General features: G+C 46.3%; 1 protein-coding gene across 1 annotated transcript in view; it reads right to left on the bottom strand.

The window, feature by feature from the left end:
- Positions 1-1,426: 1,426 nt before the first annotated feature.
- LOC309362293 (uncharacterized protein) overlaps positions 1,427-21,830 on the bottom strand; it is a 45,730-nt gene continuing 25,326 nt past the window's right edge. Inside the window, exons 2-8 of the mRNA XM_081897938.1 lie at positions 4,864-4,898; positions 4,548-4,664; positions 4,230-4,309; positions 3,400-3,502; positions 2,900-2,983; positions 2,422-2,526; positions 1,427-1,658 (exon numbers count right to left, since the gene is read on the bottom strand). Of these exons, the coding sequence (XP_081754064.1) occupies positions 1,506-1,658; positions 2,422-2,526; positions 2,900-2,983; positions 3,400-3,502; positions 4,230-4,309; positions 4,548-4,664; positions 4,864-4,898 (677 nt within the window). The 3' untranslated portion in view covers positions 1,427-1,505. The remainder of the gene's footprint in view (positions 1,659-2,421; positions 2,527-2,899; positions 2,984-3,399; positions 3,503-4,229; positions 4,310-4,547; positions 4,665-4,863; positions 4,899-21,830) is intronic.

Here is a 21,830-nt window from a genome sequence, read left to right as displayed (position 1 = left end):
TGTGCCTGCCTGCCTTTCCCCCCCACCCAGCCCTTCCTCTCTCTCACCTCTCTCTCTCTCTCTCTCTCTCTCTCTCTCTCTCTCTCTCTCTCTCTCTCTCTCTCTCTCTCTTATAGGACACAGGCACATATTTTAGGCAACCTTGTCAAAATATAAACCATTTGAGTGCTTCCAAGTATTCTTGCTTAGCATCTCATGTTACCATACATAATTTCCTTGGCAGGGCTGTTGTACCTTCAGGGCCACGTAACAGGCCAGGCCTTCTCACCACTGCTCTCAAGAAAAACCCTTCACCTTCTCCTGTCTGTTCTGCAGCTTTTCACGGCTGCATCTCTCCCCCCCCCCCCCGAGTCCAGAGAAGTATTGATGAGGAAGTCTGCACTTGCTGAATTTAAAAGGGCAGATTCTTCCCATCAAAGCTTCACAATGTGCTGTGCCACCTGCCCTCCTGACCGTTCTGCTTCCCCAACTCCTGTCCAGGTGGCATCACTGTGGAACAGTGTTCTGCTGCTCATATGGAGAGGAAAGACCAGGCTTCCTCAGCCTCAGCCCACCAGATGTTTTGAGACTACAATTCCCATAACCCCTGACCACTAGTCCTGCTAGCTAGGGATCATGGGAGTTGCAGGCCAAAAACATCTGGAGGGGTGAGATTGAGGAAGCCTGGGAAAGACAATCTCTTATTCAAGTAGGCACACATGATGATATGGATGCTCCAGGATTTCTTTTTTTAAAAAAAAAAAATCAAAGCAGCAACTGGGGAGGCATCTTGAGTGGCCTTTCACTTGATCTAAATCGCCCTCAGAAGTTGCCAGCAGTGTCTCTTTCCTCCCCGCCCCCAGAAAGAAACCTCCAAACCACAGCACAGGGGTGCAAGTAAAGTGATGGAACAGAAATCACAAAGACAAATGTAAGCTTAGAACAAAATTGGTTTTTTATTTAAAATGGGAAAATCCACCAGATACTGTTGTACTGTTTTATTGTTGTTAGCTGCCCTGAGCCCGGCTTCAGCTGGGGAGGGTGGGATATAAATAAAATTTATTATTTTTATTATTACTATTATTAAAATTTATTATTATTATTATAACACCAGACAATGATCCCTCCTTTATCTCTGACCACACACATCAATCTGATTTATGAAGAGAATTCATTCTTGGTAATTCAGTACTGGGAACACATCCACAACTCCAGGCTGGATGTCCGCTGGATGGAAAAGAAGATAAGAAAAGTGAGTCTTCCTTACAACCAGGCCCAGACTCATCACTGGGCATCCTTAGGCAGGTAATGTCCCCTCCCATGCCCTGGCAAAGCCCAGTGGGGCTGCTACCCACCTCCAACATCACCCTCCCCATTGCCAGACCATTGGGGGTCCACCACTTGGAGCCAGCATCCCCATAGCATCTGGGAACAGCTGTTCACTCTCCACCTTGCTTGGGGGCTTTGAGGCAGGGCTGGGATTTCAACCTGAGGCAGGTGTGTTACAGCAAAGAAGTGAGCCCTCCTCAGACCGCAGTTAGGCTGCCAAGGATGGCTTTGGGGTGGAGAGTGAGCCCTGTGGGTTTGTTCTGTGCTTGCAGAATGGACAACTTGCCTTCAAGGATGTTTTGGAACAGTGCAGAGAACTGCTGGGGAAGAGCGCTGTTTATGACCTCAGCCTGTAAAATCAAGAAAAGCCTGAATCAGGTCCTTTTTTTTACCTCACTCCCTTGCCTCCTAGGACCTCTGTGGGCTCTGCTGCCTAGTAGGCAGAGGCCAAAGGGCAACACCAAAGAAGAGCACAAAATACCACCTGAATAATCCTGGATATACTGGGAGACCACATTATTTCTCTTTCTGACACCAAGCTTGGATATCACTTTCATTGAGAGTCTTTTGTAAGTGTTATGTACAGTGGTATCTCGGGTTAAGTACTTAATTTGTTCCGGAGGTCCGTTCTTAACCTGAAACTGTTCTTAACCTGAAGCACCACTTTAGCTAATGGGGCCTCCTGTTGCCGCCGCGCCGCCGCAACACAATTTCTGTTCTCATCCTGAAGCAAACTTCTTAACCCGAGGTACTATTTCTGGGTTAGCGGAGTCTGTAACCTGCAGTGTATGTAACCTGAAGCGTATGTAACCCGAGGTACCACTGTACTAAGCTTGGATCATAGAACAATAGGCAAGTAGGATCCTAGAATGCAACAACTGATTGGCTTGCAGGAAAAGACCAATCAGGCTCCAGGAGGGAAGCAGAATCAGCCAGTCAGACGGGACTCATTGTGTAAATAATGTATATAAAATCCTGAGGTTTGGGGCAGGAATCAATCACTGTTTTACAAGCTGCAATAAAGAGCATGAAATCACTGTAGGACTCTGAGTACCGTATATTTCAGTAAGCCACCTTGAGAAAGCTCTCTGGGCCATAAAATAGAGTACTTACAGTCATGTTAATGAATCTCAGTGCATGTTCCAGCAAAGCCCGGGTGCTGCTGGTAGCCATATCCCTTTCTGCTTCGTTCCCTAAAGTGAAATAATAAGCCAGTGCCTGTGGGAGGAAAAAGGACCTTAGTTTAGGGGCTGGTTTCGGCTAGAGAGGCAAGCTACCGCTTCCCCCGAGAAGTCTCCCCCACTATCTGAGGGACATTCTTTGCTCATTGTTCCAAACAGCAAAAAAGAACTACTTTCTCCCAAGTTACCCAGCCCCAAATTTGCTTTGCCCCCCCCCCACAGCTGCTGCACCCAGGTGGAGACTGAAGAAAGGGCCTTGACAAGGGTGGCCCCCTGTCGGAGTGGCCTGCCCTTCCCCAGCGTGTCAGGGGACACCCATGTTCTGGGTTTGTGATGCTGCCTGATCAAGCTTTTATGCCAGCAGGCTCTACTGAATTGAATCAATACCCTTGTCCCACCAAAACACTTACTTCCAAGAGGGTTCTTAGGCACTGAGCAGTTGGGTCCTCAGTCAGCAGGCGCCTCACAACTGCATGAAACTGCTGCTTGAGAGCCTGGTGGTGAAAAATTTTTTCACAGAGGTGGATTCACAGATTCACAGGAGGAGATGATGTGGAAAGACATGGGGGGGTGAGAATAGTTAACAGATTTTTAGCATTGGATAAGGGTGGTACTAAAGCAAACTGGCAGAATAGAGACAAAGGCCAGCTTCAAATGAGACTAAGAGTTTTCACTCCTGGACAAATAATGAGGCAAAATTCACTTTCTGATTGGAGATGATGTTTAAAAAATCCTTGTGTGTAATAGCTGGAAACCAGTGAAACCAAAAACATTTTTTGTGCAACTAAGCTTACTCTCTCACTAAAAAAAATAGTAAGAAATGAAAAAATGGTGCAAAACTTTCAGGAGATAAACTGAACCAGTAGAAGTCAAAACTCAAGAGTAACGATCAAAGCTACAAAGACTTTACCTCCTTTTCAGCATTATTCAGTCCATAAGTGTGAGCAATTGGAAAAAGCATCCCATGGATGATGGCTGATTTCTTACTTTGCATAAATGGAGGCTTCATGAAACTGTCATGATGAAGCAAGAAACAACATGATGAGTTTTCCAAAGACCTGTGGGTGGTTTCCAGGGGTGTTGCGAGCCTTAAGCCCCTCTCATGCCCTTCTTATATCTTTTTCTTCTGAAATGTTGCCCCCCTCCACCACCGCCCAGCAGAAGTCTGGGCTGTGTCTCAAACTAAGTCCAGGAGGGGTCAGCTGGCTTTCCCCAGGTCATTAGCACTGGAGGCAGAGGGAGCAGACACCAAGCCAGGTTCCAGAATCAGGACCATGCCTGACCCACAGACTGACCCCGTTGGATCAGGGCTCTTGAGACAGAGCCCCACAATTTGAGACCTCCATGACCCACTGAGTAAATAGCCCCCTCCATTCCAGACAGCTCCCTATTGACCCATCAAGTTCCAGCTTCCTTCAAGGAAGGGATGAGATGGGGGGGGGGGAGATACACCTAGCCCTGGAAGCATAAAAGTCATCAATCAAGACTTCTTTCTTTTTCAAAAAAAGAAACTTCCATTGCCCTATACTGCCAACTGCTGGCTGCCCTTTCCTCAAGCATCTCTCTCTCTCTCTCTCTCTCTCTCTCTCTCTCTCTCTCTCTCTCTCTCTCTCTCTCTCTCTCTCCCTCCCTCCCTCCCTCCCTCCCTCTCTCTCTCTCTCTCTCTCTCTCTCTCTCTCCACTTCTAATACCCAATTACCATAAATAGACACACACACACAAACAGTGCCAACAACATACGTGAGGCAGACAATATCTTCCATTCCCCTCATCAGTATTCTCATGGGATTCGGAAACTGGATCCATCTCCCCATGATGTCCTGAGAAGAGTTCAAAGAGCAGAAGAGCAAAGTCAGTTCCCCATAGAATTCAGGGGGGCTGCTCCAGCCCCAGATTCAGGGTTTGACTTCAATTGCAGTTGGAATGCCTGTCCCAAATGCCTGCAAATTCTTCTTCTTTGCAAGACCCACAAACTTCCCTTGCCCAGAGTGTTTCCCAAACCACCCCCACCCCTTCTGCCCACCCCCCACTGGATTTTTCATCCTGAACCTCACTTACCAAAATGACCATGGACACAGCATCTTTATTATAATCCACTCTATCCTCACCCTCATTATAGGCTTGTTCACAGGTGAAGGCCACACAGAAGAGGAAAAGATCATCCCCAGAAAGACCCTGAATGTGGAGAAAGTCAGGCTTTCAATCAGGAAAGGACTTTCCTAGACTACAGAACTGTGAAAGCCATGGGGGCAAAATGGGGTGCTCCAGGGGACAAAAACCTAAAATGGGCATTTTCCTGAGATTGGGGGGAGCAGAGGCAAGGGAGCAGAGCCAAGGGGCACAGGTCTTCACTCCTGCTCCCACAGATACTAACCTCTAGAATTGGGTCAGCTTGCTGCACCTGAATTTCTGCAATGGAAAGAGGAAGAAAGCTTCATCCATCTGTTTGCATTTCTCACATGGACAAGCATTGCAAGGGGTTGCACTAGATGACCCCTGGGGTCCCTTCCAACTCTACAATACTATGAAAGTAGCATTGCCAAAGTGATTAATCAAAGTAAATAATACAACTCTTATCTCCCCCCCCCATTTCACCCAGCCCCTAGTATATCAGGTCAATTAAAAAAAACATAGTTACCAATCTCAGTGCAGTCATCCAAAGCTCGAGGAATTCTACACATCGTGAAGCCAATATGAGCAAGCCAGGAGAAACTGAAGTGAACTCTTTGGAAAGTAGTCCTAAGACTACCCACATCAGTGATAGGACTAGGGGGTTGGACTGAAACTTCCAACCAATTTCACTATCTATGTGGGTGGACCTATGAACGATCATAAGCCATCTGGAGCGGCAGTGGAATCAGCATCATTGCCCCTTCCGTATCAACAGTTTCTCCCTCAGTAAACTTTGGCATGCTTCCACTGTTGGTTCTCCAAAACAATTTGTACCCCTTCTTTTTGTTTAGACGCAGTGGCCGGGCTGCTTTCCCTTTAATCACAGTGCCAAGGTCTCCAAATGCCTTATCAAAAACTGGAAAGAAGTGCGCAAAAGTTCAAGAAGCCTCTGCAGAAGGTATAAAGCTACTATAAAACTTGTAAGCTGCACAGCACGGCCTGGCCTAGTGTAATCCATTTGGATCCTACATTGTTCCTCTTTTATGAAATGTGCAATAATTGCTTGATAAAATGCACTTTTAGGTCTAAGAAGTAGGTCCCAAATTAACAATCTTGGCAGCCCACTTAATAGGACAGCAAATATTTTTCCTCTTGAGTCTTCCTTCAAAAGTTTAAGGCACCTGTTGTTTTGACTGCCAACTTCCTTCAATATCTCTTCATTTCTATAACCCTGTTTCACTAATAGGCTAGTTGCTTCAATCGGCAACATTTCTAAAGGAGAGGGATACTCCCACGTGCTTGTTATATGCAGTAGAGCACGCAAACATCCCAAGTTTAGGGGAAGGCATGTAATTCAGTAGTTCTGCTTTGCACGCAGAAAGTCCTGGGTTCAATCCTTGGCATCTCCATGTAGGGCTGAGAAAGAAAGGAAGGAAGGAAGGAAGGAAGGAAGGAAAGAAAGAAAGAAAAGAAAAGAAAAGAAAAGAAAAGAAAAGAAAAGAAAAGAAAAGAAAAGAAAAGAAAAGAAAAGAAAAGAAAAGACAAGACAAGACTGCCTGAGAATCCTGGAGAGCTACTGCCAGCCAGTGCAACTTCCTACTTTTATATTCCTGTTTCATCGTTTATCCTAACAACAAGCAACCTTCTCCACAAGACATGCACATTCACACATTTTCATGATACATAGTATAGAAAGGTCTTTCTATGTATGAATACAAGTACATAATTCCTGAATATAAAAGGAGGGAAACATCCTACCTCTGCAACAATGTCATTGGGGCTGCATTTCTGCACAAAATTACACTGTGCCTAGGAAAAAATTGGGGAGCCAGTGTAGTTCTGTATGGTTGCCCTCTGTGCACCCTTTCCTAACATGGCAACCCAACTGAAGTTTCAAAATTGTGCATGGCATGGAGAACATGGGTAGAGAAAGGTTATTTCCCCCTCTGTCTTAACAGTAAAACTCGTGGACAATGAATGAAGCAGAATGTTGGGAGATTCAGGACAGATAAAAGAAACTACGTCTTCACATGATATACGGAGCTCATGTCTAGAGGAGTCAGTGAAGGCCACCTTAGATGGCTTTTAAACAGGGTTGGACAAATTCCCAGAGGATACAGCTATCGGTGGCTACTAGCTATGATGGCTGTGCTCTACTTCCATGGTCAGTACTGCTTTTGAATACCAGTTGCTGGAAATAGCAGGAGGGGAAGTAGCTGTGCTCAGGTCCTATTTGTGGGCTTCCCTTTGTGGGCATCTGGTTGGCCACTGTGAGAACAGGATGCTGAACTAGATGGACTACTGGCCTGATCCAAAAGCTTCTTCTTATGGACACAGTGGGGTCTATTTCCAAGTTAACCTGCAGAGGGTTCTGCTAAAAGTGCTTGACTTGAGCCCCAGCCTGCCCACACCTGTTCATGGCTGGATTCAGGGGCTGCCACCATCGACAAACATGCAGCAGGGGATAGCACAGAAGACCTCTGCTGTGCCTGTTGGGTTGGGTGGGTGCCCTAATTCACAGCTAACGCCTTCCAATATCCATGTATCTGTTACGTTCCCAGCCAAGAAATCTCCATTAATTGTTCTGTCTACTAGGAGGGGATTTGATGTATTTACCTCTTTGCTTCTTCCCCTTATGGTCCACTTCCAAAGTGTCAAATGGCTATGCATAGGGCAGCATCTGCCAACTTTTTTGAGTCTGTGGACACATTCTGAATTTTGAAAAGGTGCCAAGGGCACAAAATGGCTCCCAACAAGGGCGTGGCCTAACCGAAAATGTTTGCTGCCTCCAAATAAGCCAAAAACCTAAGATGCTTCCAATATGGAAAATCTATTCAATTTTCTATTATTATTAATTTTGTTAACAAAACTGTTAAAAAAACCCTTATTTTTCAGACACCTGGTTGTAGTATTCTCCATTACTAGTGTGCTACTGTAGATTAGAGCTAGGAAATAAAAGATGACTGAATCCAGGAATAATGCACATGCTTATATATGTTAATGGCCACAAATAGGAAGACATGCTCAACACTGGCTGCCAGTATTGCAACTACTGCTACTATCTTTATGGAATAGAAAGGAATAAAAATACAAGGAGAGCACATTTTTAAAACCCATGTTTGAGCAATAGTTGAACAATACAGACTCTCCTTCATTGGAGGATTTTAGGCAGAGGTTGGATGGCCATCCTGCATTGCAGAGGGTTGGACTAGATGACCCTAGGGATCCCTTCCAACTCTACAGAGAGAAAACCTTCAGAACTGGAATTGGACGGCAATTATTGTAAAGGAACTTCACACAAGATAGAACTACAGTAAAGCTTTATTTGGAGTGAGGAATGTTAAACAAGAAGGTATTGGAAGCTGCAGAATTGCAAACAAAGCTCACATTTTGCCAGGCATCTGGAAAGGCCTGAAGTTGCTGATATGGCAGAGGAAACCCTAGAAAAGGGAGGGATGCCTTCTGGTTATTAGAGATGCACTCTGCTGAGTTTCAGAGACCCTTTCTTCTATCTAAGACAGGGGTCAGCAACCTTTTTCAGTTGTGGGCCGGTCCACCATCCCTCAGACCATGTGGTGGGTCGGACAATTTTTTTTGGGGGGGGGGGAAATGAACGAATTCCTATGCCCCACAAATAACCCAGCAATGCATTTTAAATAAAAGCACACATTCTACTCATGTAAAAACACCAGGCAGCCCCCACAAATAACCCAGAGATGCATTTTAAATAAAAGGACACCTTCTACGCATGTAAAAACATGCTGATTCCCGGACCGTCCACAGGCCAGATTTAGAAGGTGATTGGGCTGCATCCAGCAGCCAGGCCTTAGGTTGCCTACCCCTGAGCTAAGCGCATGAGATCTGGACACCAGTAGATGCATATAAACATGTTTGCTCAGTGGCTGAGCCTCTGCTTCACATGGAGAAGGTAGAATCATAGAAATGTAGAGCTGGAAGAGACTACAAGAGCTATCTGGTTCAACCCCCTGCAATGCAGGAATCTTTCATCCCATGTGGGTCTTGAACCCGCAACCCTGAGATTGAAAGTTTCATGACCTACTGACTGAGCTATCTCCCCACAACTAACCCACCTCAACCCCCTTATTTTTTGTGTCCCCCACCCCCAAAGAGCAGTTCCACCAGCACCACTGCACCAATGGGGCACACAGCACACCCCCCCTCCTCAGTCCTCAGAAAACCCCTTAATCTCGATTTTACTTTATTCTGTGGTATATTTACAAAAAGAAAAACACACACTTCAGAATTAATTAGAATTAATGATCAGCTTAATTCTGAAATGTCAGAGACCTTCAAGATTGAAAGGGGAACAAGGCAAGGGTGCCCACTCTCCCAGTTCCTGTTCATTTTAACTTTAGAAACACTTAATCAAGATATAAGACTAGATGAGAGCATAAAAGGGATTGCTCTGGGGTACATATCTTATAAATGTCATGCATTTGCAGATCTTACTCCTGACACTGGAAGACCGAAATGAGAGGGTTAAAAAAGTTTTAGAATTAATGGTGAATTATTAGGAATCCATTAATTAAAGTCTGGAGGAAACATCATAGGCTTTTGGAACCTAAAATCCCTTGATGGGCTCCCCCATTTGAAATACTCTCAATTAAAAAGAAAAATATGGGCAAAATTAGAGCCACATATAGACAGTTAATAGAAGAGGAGGGAGGACAGTTAAAACTTAAATCGTATGAAAAACTAAAAGTATATTGCATTAGCTGGCTCCAGTATTACCAACTGAATGATAAATTTGTTTATGACAAGAAAATAGGTTTTTTGAAGGAAAAATAGACTGCATTTTTCACTCCATAAGACACACTTTTTTCTTCCTATAAAGTAAGGGGAAATGTCTGTGCGTCTTATGGAGCGAATGCGTGGTCCCTGGAGCCAAATTTGCCATTGGCAAAAAGCAGATCATGCTCCTTTTTTTGAAAGAGGGAAGTGGGTATTGAAACAAAGCCTCTGATCCTTTGCCGATTAGGGAGAGAGATAAGGGAGCTAGAGAGAAAGGAGGCTGGGGGGGGGGGGGAGGTAAAGACAGCAAACTTGCAAAGGTGGGGGGGGGACAGGAAGACTTAAGCAACAAGGAGAGAAATTAGAAGAAAGGAGGAGCAAAAAGCTGCTAAGGAAAAGACACTAAGGCAAAGGAGAGGGAAGGGAGTGTTGAAAGGAAACAGCTGATTAGTGGGATCGGGAGAGAGATAAGGAACTCTAGCGGAGGCTGCCTAGGAGGGGGGAGGTAAAAGCCAGTGGATCCTCAGGATTTTTACATTGGGTCACCCCAAATTCACCATCAGATCACATGTCTGTGGCCACAGCATGAATCACAAAAATCATACATGCACTGTTTCATTCAGATTTTTTTTTCTTGTTTTCCTCCTCTAAAAACTAGGTGCGTCTTATGGTCAGGTGCATCTTATGGAGTGAAAACTACGGTAAATTCCAATTAGAAATTCTACAAAACCCAAAGATAAATCTCTCAAAAGCATATAATCTGCTTCTTGAGTGGGAATTAAAAGATGAGCAAACCAAGGAATTCTTGATAAAATGGGGACAAGATCTGAACTACGCAATTTGGTTTGAGAGATGGGAAAGGTTATGGAAATATGATATAAACTTTACTGTGTGCACCGCTATTAAAGAAAATATCATGAAGATGAATTATAGGTGGTATATGACCCCAGTCAAACTGGCTAAAATTTATACTCACAAATTTATGTTGGAGATGTAAAAAGACTGAAGGCTCACTATAAAAAAAAAGCCGCCCAGAGTGGCTGGGGAAACTCAGCCAGATGGGTGGGGTAAAAATAAATTAATGATAATAATAATAATAATAATAATAATAATAATAATAATAATAATAATAATAATAATAATATCATATTTGGTGGAATTGTGTAAAGATAAAGACCTTCTGGAATAATATTTATGAGGAATTGAAAAAATCTTTAAAATAACCTTTCAAAAAGACCTGAAGCGTTTCTTCTTAGTCTAGTTTCAGACGATTTTCCCAAAGACAAGGTTAGAATATTTTTATATGCAACAACGGCTGCTAGAATACTGGTGGCCAAAAATTGGAAGAGTGAGGAGACTCCTTCAATGTCAGAGTGGCAAATTATATTTTGCAAATATATGGAATTAGCCAAGATGACAGTGACAATCATAATGCAATCAAAACAAAAATTAAGAAAGGAATTGGAGTGTGTTGAAGAATATATTGTACAAAATTATAGTGGTACCTCTGGTTGCAAAAGTGATCTATTCCTTAGCCCTGTTCACAACCTGAAGAGAATGCAACACGCGTCTGCGCACGTGCGGGTCACAATTCGCCGCTTCTGCGCATGCACATGATGCCATTTTGCGCGTCTGCGCATGCGCGAGCAGTGAAACCTGGAAGTAACCCTTTCCAGTACTTCTGGGTCGCCATGGGACTCAACCTGAAAAGACGTAACCTGAAGCTAATGTAACAAGAGGTATGACTGTATTTCAATAGAAATGTTTGAAGAAGTACTGATTGAGTACATTAAGCTAAGAATTTAAAATAGAGGATTGAGTAATGTGATGAATATTTATGAACACAATGTTAGAGTTTTAAGGTAGCAAGAATGATATCATGCATGTGAATGAAGTTGCGTGTCGAGACCCCGCAGCCACCCCCTCGTTGGGAAATAACTCACACAAGGACACAGATGTTAGGTTTATGTTATTGGGCAAATTTTCGCCACAACTTTATTGAATTACAGAATGTGAGCGGTATTGGCTTAGGCATTCATTGGACCTGACTATATCTGACTCCTGCCCATTGTGCAGGAAGTCCAGTAAAGGTAATTCACCGGTAGGGGGAGCCATATCAATGCGAACCAACTCGAGGTCCCCCTGGTGTTCCCGTCGGGATCGTGTCAAGGCCCTAGCCCCTAGCTCAGTGTTTCCCAAACGTTTTTGGGCAACGGCACACCTGTTTACTGAAAAAAAATCTCGCGGCACACCACCATTAAAGCCCCGCCCCGTGACGTCAGCGCGCAGCGTCACGCCGGGAGGGACGCACAAAAGTGAAAGTTTTTTCCCTCCCCCTTGCTGGGGAACCTCCAAGCTTTGGGGGTGGGAGGAGGCAGCAGAGCGAGGGACTGAGGGACGGCGGCAACTGAGGCGGCGGCGGCTGAGGCAGAGCTGGGAAGGGGGTTTCCAGGGGACACGGCAGCTCCTCGAAAGGCTTCTCTCAGCTGCGCTCAATCCGCCTCGGAGAGGATTTCCCCTCCGGTCCCATGCGTTCGTTTGGGGCATCGCTCCGGCTGCTCCCTCTCCCGCCGCGCAGGAGCGATGCCTCTCTCTGGCTCTCCCTCCGCGCAGGCTGAGGGAGGGAGGGAGGGGCGCGTGTGACCCGTCTCTGCTGGGAGACCAAACCCAGCGAGGCAGAGTCGCGCGGAGGCGCCCAGGCAGCGCTGCCGGCTGCGAGGAGGAGCGCCAGGCAGCAGCAGGAGGCGCGGCCTCTCCTCGCCGCCGCCGCCCCGCCTCTCGCCGCCCGACTCGCCCGCCTCCCTCCAGGCATCTCGCGGCACACGAGGCAACGTCTCACGGCACACTCGTGTGCCGCGGAACACCGGTTGGGAAACACTGCCCTAGCTGGGCTTCAGACAAGATCAACACCCCCGGATTCCTTTAATGGAATACCCTTAAGCATGGAGGGGCAGGTGATGACCACACCTCCCCTCCCCCACACAAGGTCAAACAATGCCTAACCACAACCCTAACAAAGTTGAAGTAGGTGAAAACCAAGTGGCCAGTGCCAATTTGCCAAGTGGAAAAATTCCCACCAGGCCCCTCGGACAACCAAGGCGACCAACCTTAGTCCATAGCAAGGCCAGTGCCTAACCTGCAAATTGAGGAAGCGAGCCAAAGAGGAAGTCCTCTGGCTCGCTCCTCCATTTAAACTGTCCCAGCCACGCCCCCCAGCCAGCGGATTGGCTGGCCAGGCTCTGACGTGGCCAGGATCCCCTAGGCAATGGGGGACAGAGTCCCCTGGGTGGCCATGCAGTCCACCGCAATTCCTCCCTACTGGGAAGTGGAGCGGATGAAGTCACACGGGTATTTGGTGAGTTGAATATAGGGTTTAGAGTTAGATGTGGGGAATCTGTATATATACTATTATATATGTAATGTATAGTGTTGAAAATGTATGGCAACTAACATGTAAAATGAAATCAATAATAAAAAATAAATACAGGACTGAAAAGAAAGAAAGAAAGAAAGAAAGAAAGAAAGAAAGAAAGAAAGAAAGAAAGAAAGAAAGAAAGAAAGAAAGAAAGACACATACCCTCCAACCCCACTATGCGCATTTGCCCCCCTCCCCGCAGGCTGGGAGCCTCAATAGCGCCCCTCTGGAGGCATCACCTAGGGCAAAATACCCAACACATACAAACATCCCTTTGCTGTGGTTCTGCTGGAGAGAGAAATAGGGCCATTCCAGGATCAAATCAGAAGCCAGGTTGGCTTTTGTAATTCCAGGACTGTCCTTGGAAAATTGGGAAAACTGGGCCTGTGGGGGGCAGGGTGTGTGCTGCCAAATCTGTGCAGACAGTATCGAACAAGACGGATCAACAGTCTGGCTTAGCCTTACAGTGGTACCTCGGGATGCGAACAGGATCCGTTCCAGAGCCCCGTTTGCATCCTGAACAGAATGCAAGACGTGATGGCGCGTCTGTGCATGCGCAGGTCGAGTTTTGCCACTTCGGTGCATGCACATGATGTCATTTTGAGCGTGTGCGCATGTGGAGAAACCCAGAGGTAACATGCTCCATTACTTCTGGGTTGCCGCGGAGCGCAACCCGAAAGCGCTCAACCTGAAGCACATTCAACCTGAGGTATGACTGTATATGTTATTATTATTCAAACATTATTCAAATACAAGCAAATATTTATATACTGCTGTTTCAAAGAAAAATATCAAAGCAGTTTTCAATAATACATAAAATTATAATAAGAACCATAAAAATAAAACCAGGCATCAATTAACTATTGTGGAAAGATGTGTTCTTAATTGCCTGCACAGACCTGGTGGAATAGAAAAGCTTCTAACAGGTATTTGAAGGTTATGTCAGAAGGTGCCTGCTGAAGGTCACTGACAAACCAAAGAAAATAAGGGAAGCCTTCATTAAGTACTTTACAGAAGATCTTTATAAAAAAGGAACTGAAAAGAAGACACTGATGGAAGAATATATAAAAAGTAGCAATCTCCCCAAAATAAAAGATGAAAAACAGATGACAACAACAACATATTTATACCCTGCCCATTTGGCTGGGCTTCCCCAGCCACTCTGGGCGGCTTCCAACAAAATATTAAAATACAGTAATGCATCAAACATTAAAAGGTTCCCTAAACAGGGCTGCCTTCAGATGTCTTCTAAAAGTCTGGTAGTTGTTCTTCTCTTTGAAATCTGGTGGGAGGGCGTTCCACAGGGTGGGTGCCACTACCGAGAAGGCCCTCTGCCTGGTTCCCTGTAACTTGGCTTCTCGCAGTGAGGGAACCTCCAGAAGGCCCTTGGCGCTGGACCTCAGTGTCCGGGTAGAACAATGGGGGTGGAGATCCTCCTTCGGATATACTGGACCGAGGCCATTTAGGGTTTTAAAGGTCAACACCAACACTTTGAATTGTGCTCGGAAATGTAGTGGGAGCCAATGTAAGTTTTTCAAGACCGGTGTTATGTGGTCTCAGCAGCCGCTCCCAGTCACCAGTCTAGCTGCCACATTCTGGATTAATTGTAGTTTCTGGGTCACCTTCAAAGGTAGGCCCACATAAAGCGCATTGCAGTGGTCCATGCGGGAGATAACCAGAACATGCACCACTCTGGCGAGGTAGTCCACGGACAGGTAGGGTCTCAGCCTGCGTACCAGATGGAGCTGGTAGACAGCTGCCCTGGACACAGAATTGACCTGTGCCTCCATGGACAGCTGTGAGTCTAAAATGACTCCCAGGCTGCACACCTTGTCGTTCAGGGGCACAGTTACCCCATTCAGGACCAGGAAGTCCTCCACACCTGCCCACCTCCTGTCTCCCCAAAACACTACTATGGCAGCAAGAATTCTAATAGCACAAAACTGGAAGACTGGAGAAATACCATCCAAGGAGCAATAGCAAGAAAAATTGATGAACTGTGCAGAACTGGCAAAGTTAACGGACAAACTGTGTTAAAAGGACTATAGTGACTTTGGAAAAGAATGGGAACCCTTTACAACATACTTGCAGAAACAAAACAAAAAACCCATGGACTTGTAGGCAGGATTTAAATAAACATTTACAACTTTATTTACAGAGAACAAGAAATACTAGTGGTAACAGAACATTATATATAAACAGCAGAATATAAAATTTGGTGTAACAAACCAGAAATGGAAGTTGGGGGAAGTCAACGGCGGGGGGCGGGACACTAGAAAATGGATATTAAATGCTGATATTGAATAATTGTTATGAGAACAGAAAAGCAATAAAAAAAATTAAAGAAGAAGAAGAAGGTGCCTGCTGAATCTCTGGCAGTGGAGCAAATACCCCACCATCTGACTAAGGCTTGGTTTCTTCTTGTTGTCAAATGAACCTTGCCAACTTGCGGAATGACCAGGGACGTTCCTGCAGATGATCAAAGTGATATACCTGGGAACCCTGTATATTCACAGAATCATAGAATTGGAAGGGACCCCAAGGGGCATCTAGCCAACCCCCTGCAAATGCAGGAATCTCAGCTAAAGCATCCATGACAGATGGCCATCCAAACTCTGCTTAACAGCCTCCAATGAAGGAGAGTCCACACACGCTTGAGGGAGAACATTCCACTGTTGAACCACTCTTACTGTCAGAAAGTTCATCCTGATATTTAGTCAGAATCTCCTTTCTTATAACTTGAACCCATCAGTTCAAGTCCTACCCACCCCCACCCCCCGGCAGGAGAAAAAAAGCTTGCTCCATCTTCCATGTGACAGCCCTTGAGAATGCAATCCTATCTCATCTCAGTCTCCTCTTCTCCAGACTAAACAGCCAGTTCCTTCAGTGGTTCATCATATGACTTGGTTTCCAGGACATTTATCATGTTTGCATAAACACCCGTAGGCATGATTTCCTATAATTATAACAATGGACTTGATTGGAATAGCCCAGTGCAATTGCAATTGCTAGGAGGTTCTATTGAGAGATATAGGATGCCAGCAATAAATGAGAGATTTATTTTTTAAATCCCTTTTTAAAAAATAATGTATATTATTATTATATTACTTAAGAACAAATGGGTAGGTCTTTCTCTCTCGCAACCTTACCTAGTTGCTAGGTAGGAGAATAATAGTCACAGTTATTGCGGTTATTATTACAATATATCTTCTGCCCTTAACCCAAAGTCCCAGGGTGTGTGTGTGTGTGTGTGTGTGTGTGAGAGAGAGAGAGAGAGAGAGAGAGAGAGAGAGAGAGAGAGTGTTACACGGGTGGCGCTGTGGTGTAAACCACTGAGCCTCTTGGGATTCCCCATCAGAAGGTGACAGGGTAAGCTCATGCTGCTCTATCCCAGTTCTTGCCAACCTAGCAGCTCAAAAGCATGCCAGTGCAAGTAGATAAATAGGTACTATTGTGGCGGGAAGGTAAATGGCGTTTCCGTGTGCTCCGGTTTCCGTCACAGTGTTTCATTGCGCCAGAAGCAGTTTAGTCATGACCCAGAAAGCTTGGAGTAAGGTACAAGCACTATGAATTGCCTTAATTGGTGGCCAGTGGTGTGTCTCACTGGTCAGTTACCGCCTGCCTTAAATTTCACAAGATTATTGTGTCCTTCCATGAGAATATGCACAGCACCATCCAATATGACAGTTCATCCTCAGGCATCTTCCCTATAAAGAACAGTGTGAAAAGGGCTCTGTTCTTGCCCCAACTCTCTTTGGCATATTCTTCTCCATGTTGCTCTTATATGCCTTCAGCTGAACTGAAGAGGGTGTGAACATCCATTCAAGGAGCAACAAACTGGTACGTCTCATCCTCAGGCATCTTCCCTATAAAGAACAGTGTGAAAAGGGCTCTGTTCTTGCCCCAACTCTCTTTGGCATATTCTTCTCCATGTTGCTCTTATATGCCTTCAGCTGAACTGAAGAGGGTGTGAACATCCATTCAAGGAGCAACAAACTGGTACGTCTCAGAGCCAAGATAAAAGTGTGGTAGATCCTTACCTGAGAGATGTTTGCAGGTGGCACAGCACACTCCCAGGAAGCCCCCTTGCCCAGATTATCCGGAGCTTTGGGCTGGGCTGTCTCCACTATGCTGATGACACTCAGCTCTATCTGCTGATGGATGGCCACACCGACTCGGCCCCGGACACACTGACCAGATGCTTGAAAGCTGTGGCTGAATGGTTTTGTGGGAGCTGATTGAAACTAAATCCTTCGAAGACAGAGGTCCTCTGGCTGGGTTGGGATGGTATGGCGATGAGGGACCAACTCCCTTCTCTTGCGGGGGCCCAATTAGTGCCAGTGCCTTCCGTTAAGAGTTTGGGTGTAATCCTTGACGCCTCCCTTTCCATGGAGGCGCAGGTTACAGCGACAGCTAATGCGACATTTTTCCAACTTCGCCACATTAAGCAGTTGGTCCCTTACCTTTCCTGCCCCGACCTGACCACAGTGATCCATGTGACGATCACCACCAGGCTTGACTACTGTAATTCACTCTACACGGGCCTGCCCTTGAACTGTCCCAGAAACTCCAGCTGGTGCAGAATGCTGCAGCGAGGCTCCTCACCCAGTGCTTTACCAGTTGCACTGGCTCCTGGTGGAGTATCGGGGCAGGTTTAAGGTGTTGGTTTTGACCTTTAAAGCCCTTTATGGCTTAGGGCCCTCGTACTTACGGGACTGCCTCTCCTGGTATGCCCCGCAGAGGACCTTAAGGTCCATGAATAATCATAGTTTAGAGGTCCTGGGCCCTAAGGAAGTCAGATTATCCTCCACCAGGGCCAGGGCCTTCTCAGTGATGGCTCCGACCTGGTGGAACGCTCTGTCCCATGAGACCAGGGCCCTACAGGATTTAACTTCTTTCTGCAGGACCTGTAAGACAGAACTACAGTGGTGCCCCGCAAGACGAATGCCTTGTAAGACGAAGAACTAGCTAGACGAAAGAGTTTTTTGTTTTTTGAGGTGCTTCACAAGATGAATTTCCCTATGGGCTTGCTTCACAAGACGAAAACGTCTTGCAAGTTTGTTTCCTTTTTCGTAAAACCGTTAATACCCAGGGTGCATTGCTTGAAGAGGTGCAGTTGCGACTTGACTTCGAGGAGCAACTCATAGCACACGGTGTGGTAGCCTTTTTTGAGGTTTTTGAGGACTTTGGTGATTTTTGAAGCTTTTCCAAAACTTCTTTTGCAGCCATTTGGTAAGTTAAACTTTTAAAACTTTTTGGGGGGGTTTTGGATTTTGGGTTGGGGTGTTTGGAATTCAAGGACTTGGTGTTGGGGAGGGGCTGGGGGAACAGTTGGGGAGGGGTTTGCAACAGTTGGGGAGGGGTTTGCAATTTCTGTGTGGTGGGTGGGTGGCTGGGGGAACAGTTGAGGTTTTTGAAGACTTTGGTGATTTTTAAAGCTTTTCCAAAACTTCTTTTGCAGCCATTTGAGGATTTTGAAGACTTTGGTGATTTGCATCCATTTCGTAAGTTAAACTTTAAAAACTTTTTTGGGGGGTTTTGGATTTTGGGTTGGGGTGTTTGGAATTCTAGGACTTGGTTCTGGGTTTGATTTTCTGTGTGCTGGGTGGCTGGGTGCTTTTGAATTTTTTGGAAGTGAAGCACTGATTTTTTTCTTTCTTTTTCTGAGTTTACGAAGGAGCTGTGCTGCCATGGGACCCAAGAAGACTACTGCTGCAGAGGCCGGCGAGAGGAAGAAGGAGAAGGTGACGCTGGAAATGAAGAAGGAGATCATCCAGAAGCACGACGGCAGAATGCGTGTGACGGACCTCGCCAGGGAGTACGGGAGGAATCCATCGACCATCGGGACCATCCTGAAGATGAGGAAGAAGATCCTTGCGACGGATGCAGCCAAGGGAGTCACCAGGATCGTGAAGAACCGCCCAGCTGTTCTGGAGGAGGTCGAGAAGTTGCTGCTCATCTGGTTAGAAGAGAAGCAGCATGCAGGGGACACAGTAACCGAGGCCGTCATTTGTGAGAAGGCCAAGGCCTTGCACGCAGACCTTGTCCGGGAACAGCCAGGAACATCAGGCGAGCCAGAAGTCTTCAAGGCAAGCAGAGGTTGGTTTGACCGGTTCAAGGCAAGATCTGGAATCCACAGCGTGGTCAGGCATGGGGAGGCTGCCAGTTCTGATATTCCTGCGGCTGAAGACTTTGCAGCGGAGTTCCTGGAGGCTGTGAAGACGGAGGGCTGCATTCCACAGCAGGTCCTCAACTGCGACGAGACTGGGCTATTTTGGAAGAGGATGCCCAAAAGGACTTTCAACACACAGGAGGAGGCCAAGTTGCCTGGCCACAAGCCCATGAAGGACCGTCTGACCCTAATTTAGCCTGAGACTAATTTAGCCAGCTAGCCCTGGTGAACATCTAATGTTTATTGGATGGATTTCCCCCCTAAATTGATTTTTGATTTGTTATTTACGCTTTATACCGTATTTTATGCTGTTTTTTTTTGCAGAATCAATTAAGTGTTTTAAATTTGTTGTTAGCCGACCTGATCCCAGTTTCCGGAACTGGGAAGGGCGGGGTATAAATGAAAAATTATTAATTAATTAATTAATTAATTAGTTATAGAGGCTCATCAGACGTTTTGCGCCCCCATCCAAGCTTGCAGGGAGTTTAGCCTTACTTACACCTTGGTCTTAAGCATTGGTGACCATCCACTTAAGGAGGTAGACAAATTTGTCTACCTGGGTCCCACCATAACTAGCAACATCTCCATTGATGCTGAGCTAGACAAGTGTATTGGCAAGGCAGCTACAGCAATGGCTCGCCTTTCCAAAAGGGTTTGGGAAAATGTGATGCTAATGTCCAATACCAAGATGAAGGTCTATCAGGCTTGCATGTTGAGCATGCTGCTTTATGGAAGTGAGTTGTGGGCAACTTACCAGGAGCAATGCCTCAATGCTTTCCATGTGCACTGTGTTACGAGGATTTGGGGCATCACATGGCAGGACAGAGTCTCAAACAAAGATGTGCCCTCCAAAGCCCACATTCCCAGCATGTTCATACTCCTGTCTCAGCAACATCTGTGCTGGCTTGGTCACATCCACTGAAATATACTCAGAGTCCGGTAGTGATTTCATGCTCTTTATTGCAGCTTGTACAACAGTGATTGAATTTCCCTCCCAAACCTCAGGCTTTTATATACATTATTTACACAATGAGTCCCGTCTGATTGGCTGATTCTGCTTCCCTCCTGGAGCCTGATTGGTCTTCTCCTGCAGGCCAATCAGTTGTTGCATTCTAGAATTCTACTTGCCTATTGCTCTAGGATCCAAGCTTAGTACATAACATCCACAGAATGAAGGATGGCAGGATCCCCAAGGGTGTGCTCTATGAGGAACTGGCTTCCAACAACAGACCAAGTGGCAGACCAACTCTGTGTTACAAAGATGTCCACAATCATGACACGAAGGTTGGCAACATGTGTGGGAATCCTTTGCAGATGACCATAGTGTCTGGAGACAGTCAGTCAAGTTGGGCATCCATAGCAGTGACTAGAGGAGGAATGACCGCTGGGTGGCTCATAGAGAGACGAAACACCATGGGACATCTGCAGCAGCCTTCATCTTCCCCAGCTGCAACAAATAATGACGGTGCTGCTTTGGTATTTACTGCCACAGCAGCTACTGCAACTGTCCAACAGCTTAACCTCACTCCCAAAGGTTCACTCCTCCATTGTCTCCCGAGACAGACTGATGCCAACAAAAGAAGGCAGGGAGAGATTACCGTATTTTTCGCCCTATAGGACGCACCATCCCATAAGGCGCACCTAGTTTTTTTGGGGGGAAATAAAGGGAAAAAATTATTTTTCCCCCAGGCGCGGGGCTGGGGTGGGGGAGGCCCGCCCGAGCTTCCCGCGACCCCAGCCCCCAAACAGGCAGCTCTCTGCAAGTCGTGGGAGCCCAGTGCTGGCTCCCACTGCTTGCGGAGAGGTCCGCGAAGCCTGGATGCGCTGAGCTCAGCGCGCGCAGGCTTCAGCATACAGACCACTCTCCGCAAGCAGCAGGAGTGCTCCCGCTGCTTGCGGAGAGGTCCGCGAAGCCTGGAGAGCGAGAGGAGTCGGTGTGCACCGACCCCTCTCGCTCTCCAGGCTTCACCGACAGCCTGTATTCGCCCCATAGGACGCACACACATTTCCCCTTCATTTTTGGAGGGGGAAAAGTGTGTCCTATAGGGCGAAAAATACGGTAGCCACTAAGGTGGCAGTCATCTATACACTTAAAGGGGAGCAACCTCCATTAAACTCAGTGGAATCTCTGAGTAACTTGTGCAGAGGTCAGCAAACTTTTTCAGCAGGGGGCTGGTCCACCATCCCTCAGACCATGTGGTGAGCTGGACTATATTTTGGGGTGGGGGAATGAACAAATACCTATGCCCCACAAATAACCCAAGGATGCCTTTTAAATAAAAGCAAGCATCCTTCTCATATGAAAACATACTGATTCCCTGACTGTCCGTGGGCCAGATTTAGAAGGCGATAAGGCCAGATCCAGCCCCCAGGCCTTCGTTTGCCTACCCATGGTGTATAGCGGTTGTGCTGTTGATTTTAAATCTGCACAGGCTGCACTGTGCAGGCTCCGCTGCCCTCTGGTGGTAGTGACGGCAATATTGCCTTTGTTTAATGTCAGGGGGGAAACCAGCTCTTCCTTCACCTGCAAACTGCCCAGCAGACAGCAGCTTCTGGCATTCCCATTTTATTTTTTATTTTGTGTAGAAAGCACGTGGGAACAGAGTTTTACCATGTTCTGGAAACTGCAGAAGGGGAGGGCACTATTGTGCTTTGCTTGTGGATTTCTCCTTGGGGTATCTGGTTGGCCACAGTGAAAAGAGGGTGTTGGGATGTTAGTACTATCAGCATCCTCTCAGATGTATAAGTGTAAAGGATGAAGACTTGGTGGTCTGCCACAAAATAGCTTACGTGGAGCACTCTGAACACTTGCAAACCAATGCAAGTATGCAACGTTATTCAGATGTAAGCCCCATTTAAATGAATTAGGGTTTGACTTCAAGCCCAAAGG

This window comes from Podarcis melisellensis (genome assembly GCF_964234715.1).
Source record: "Podarcis melisellensis genome assembly, chromosome: Z".
NCBI lineage: Eukaryota > Metazoa > Chordata > Lepidosauria > Squamata > Lacertidae > Podarcis > Podarcis melisellensis.
Note: the sequence above shows the minus strand (reverse complement) of the source record. Positions and strands in the feature narration are given on the sequence as shown.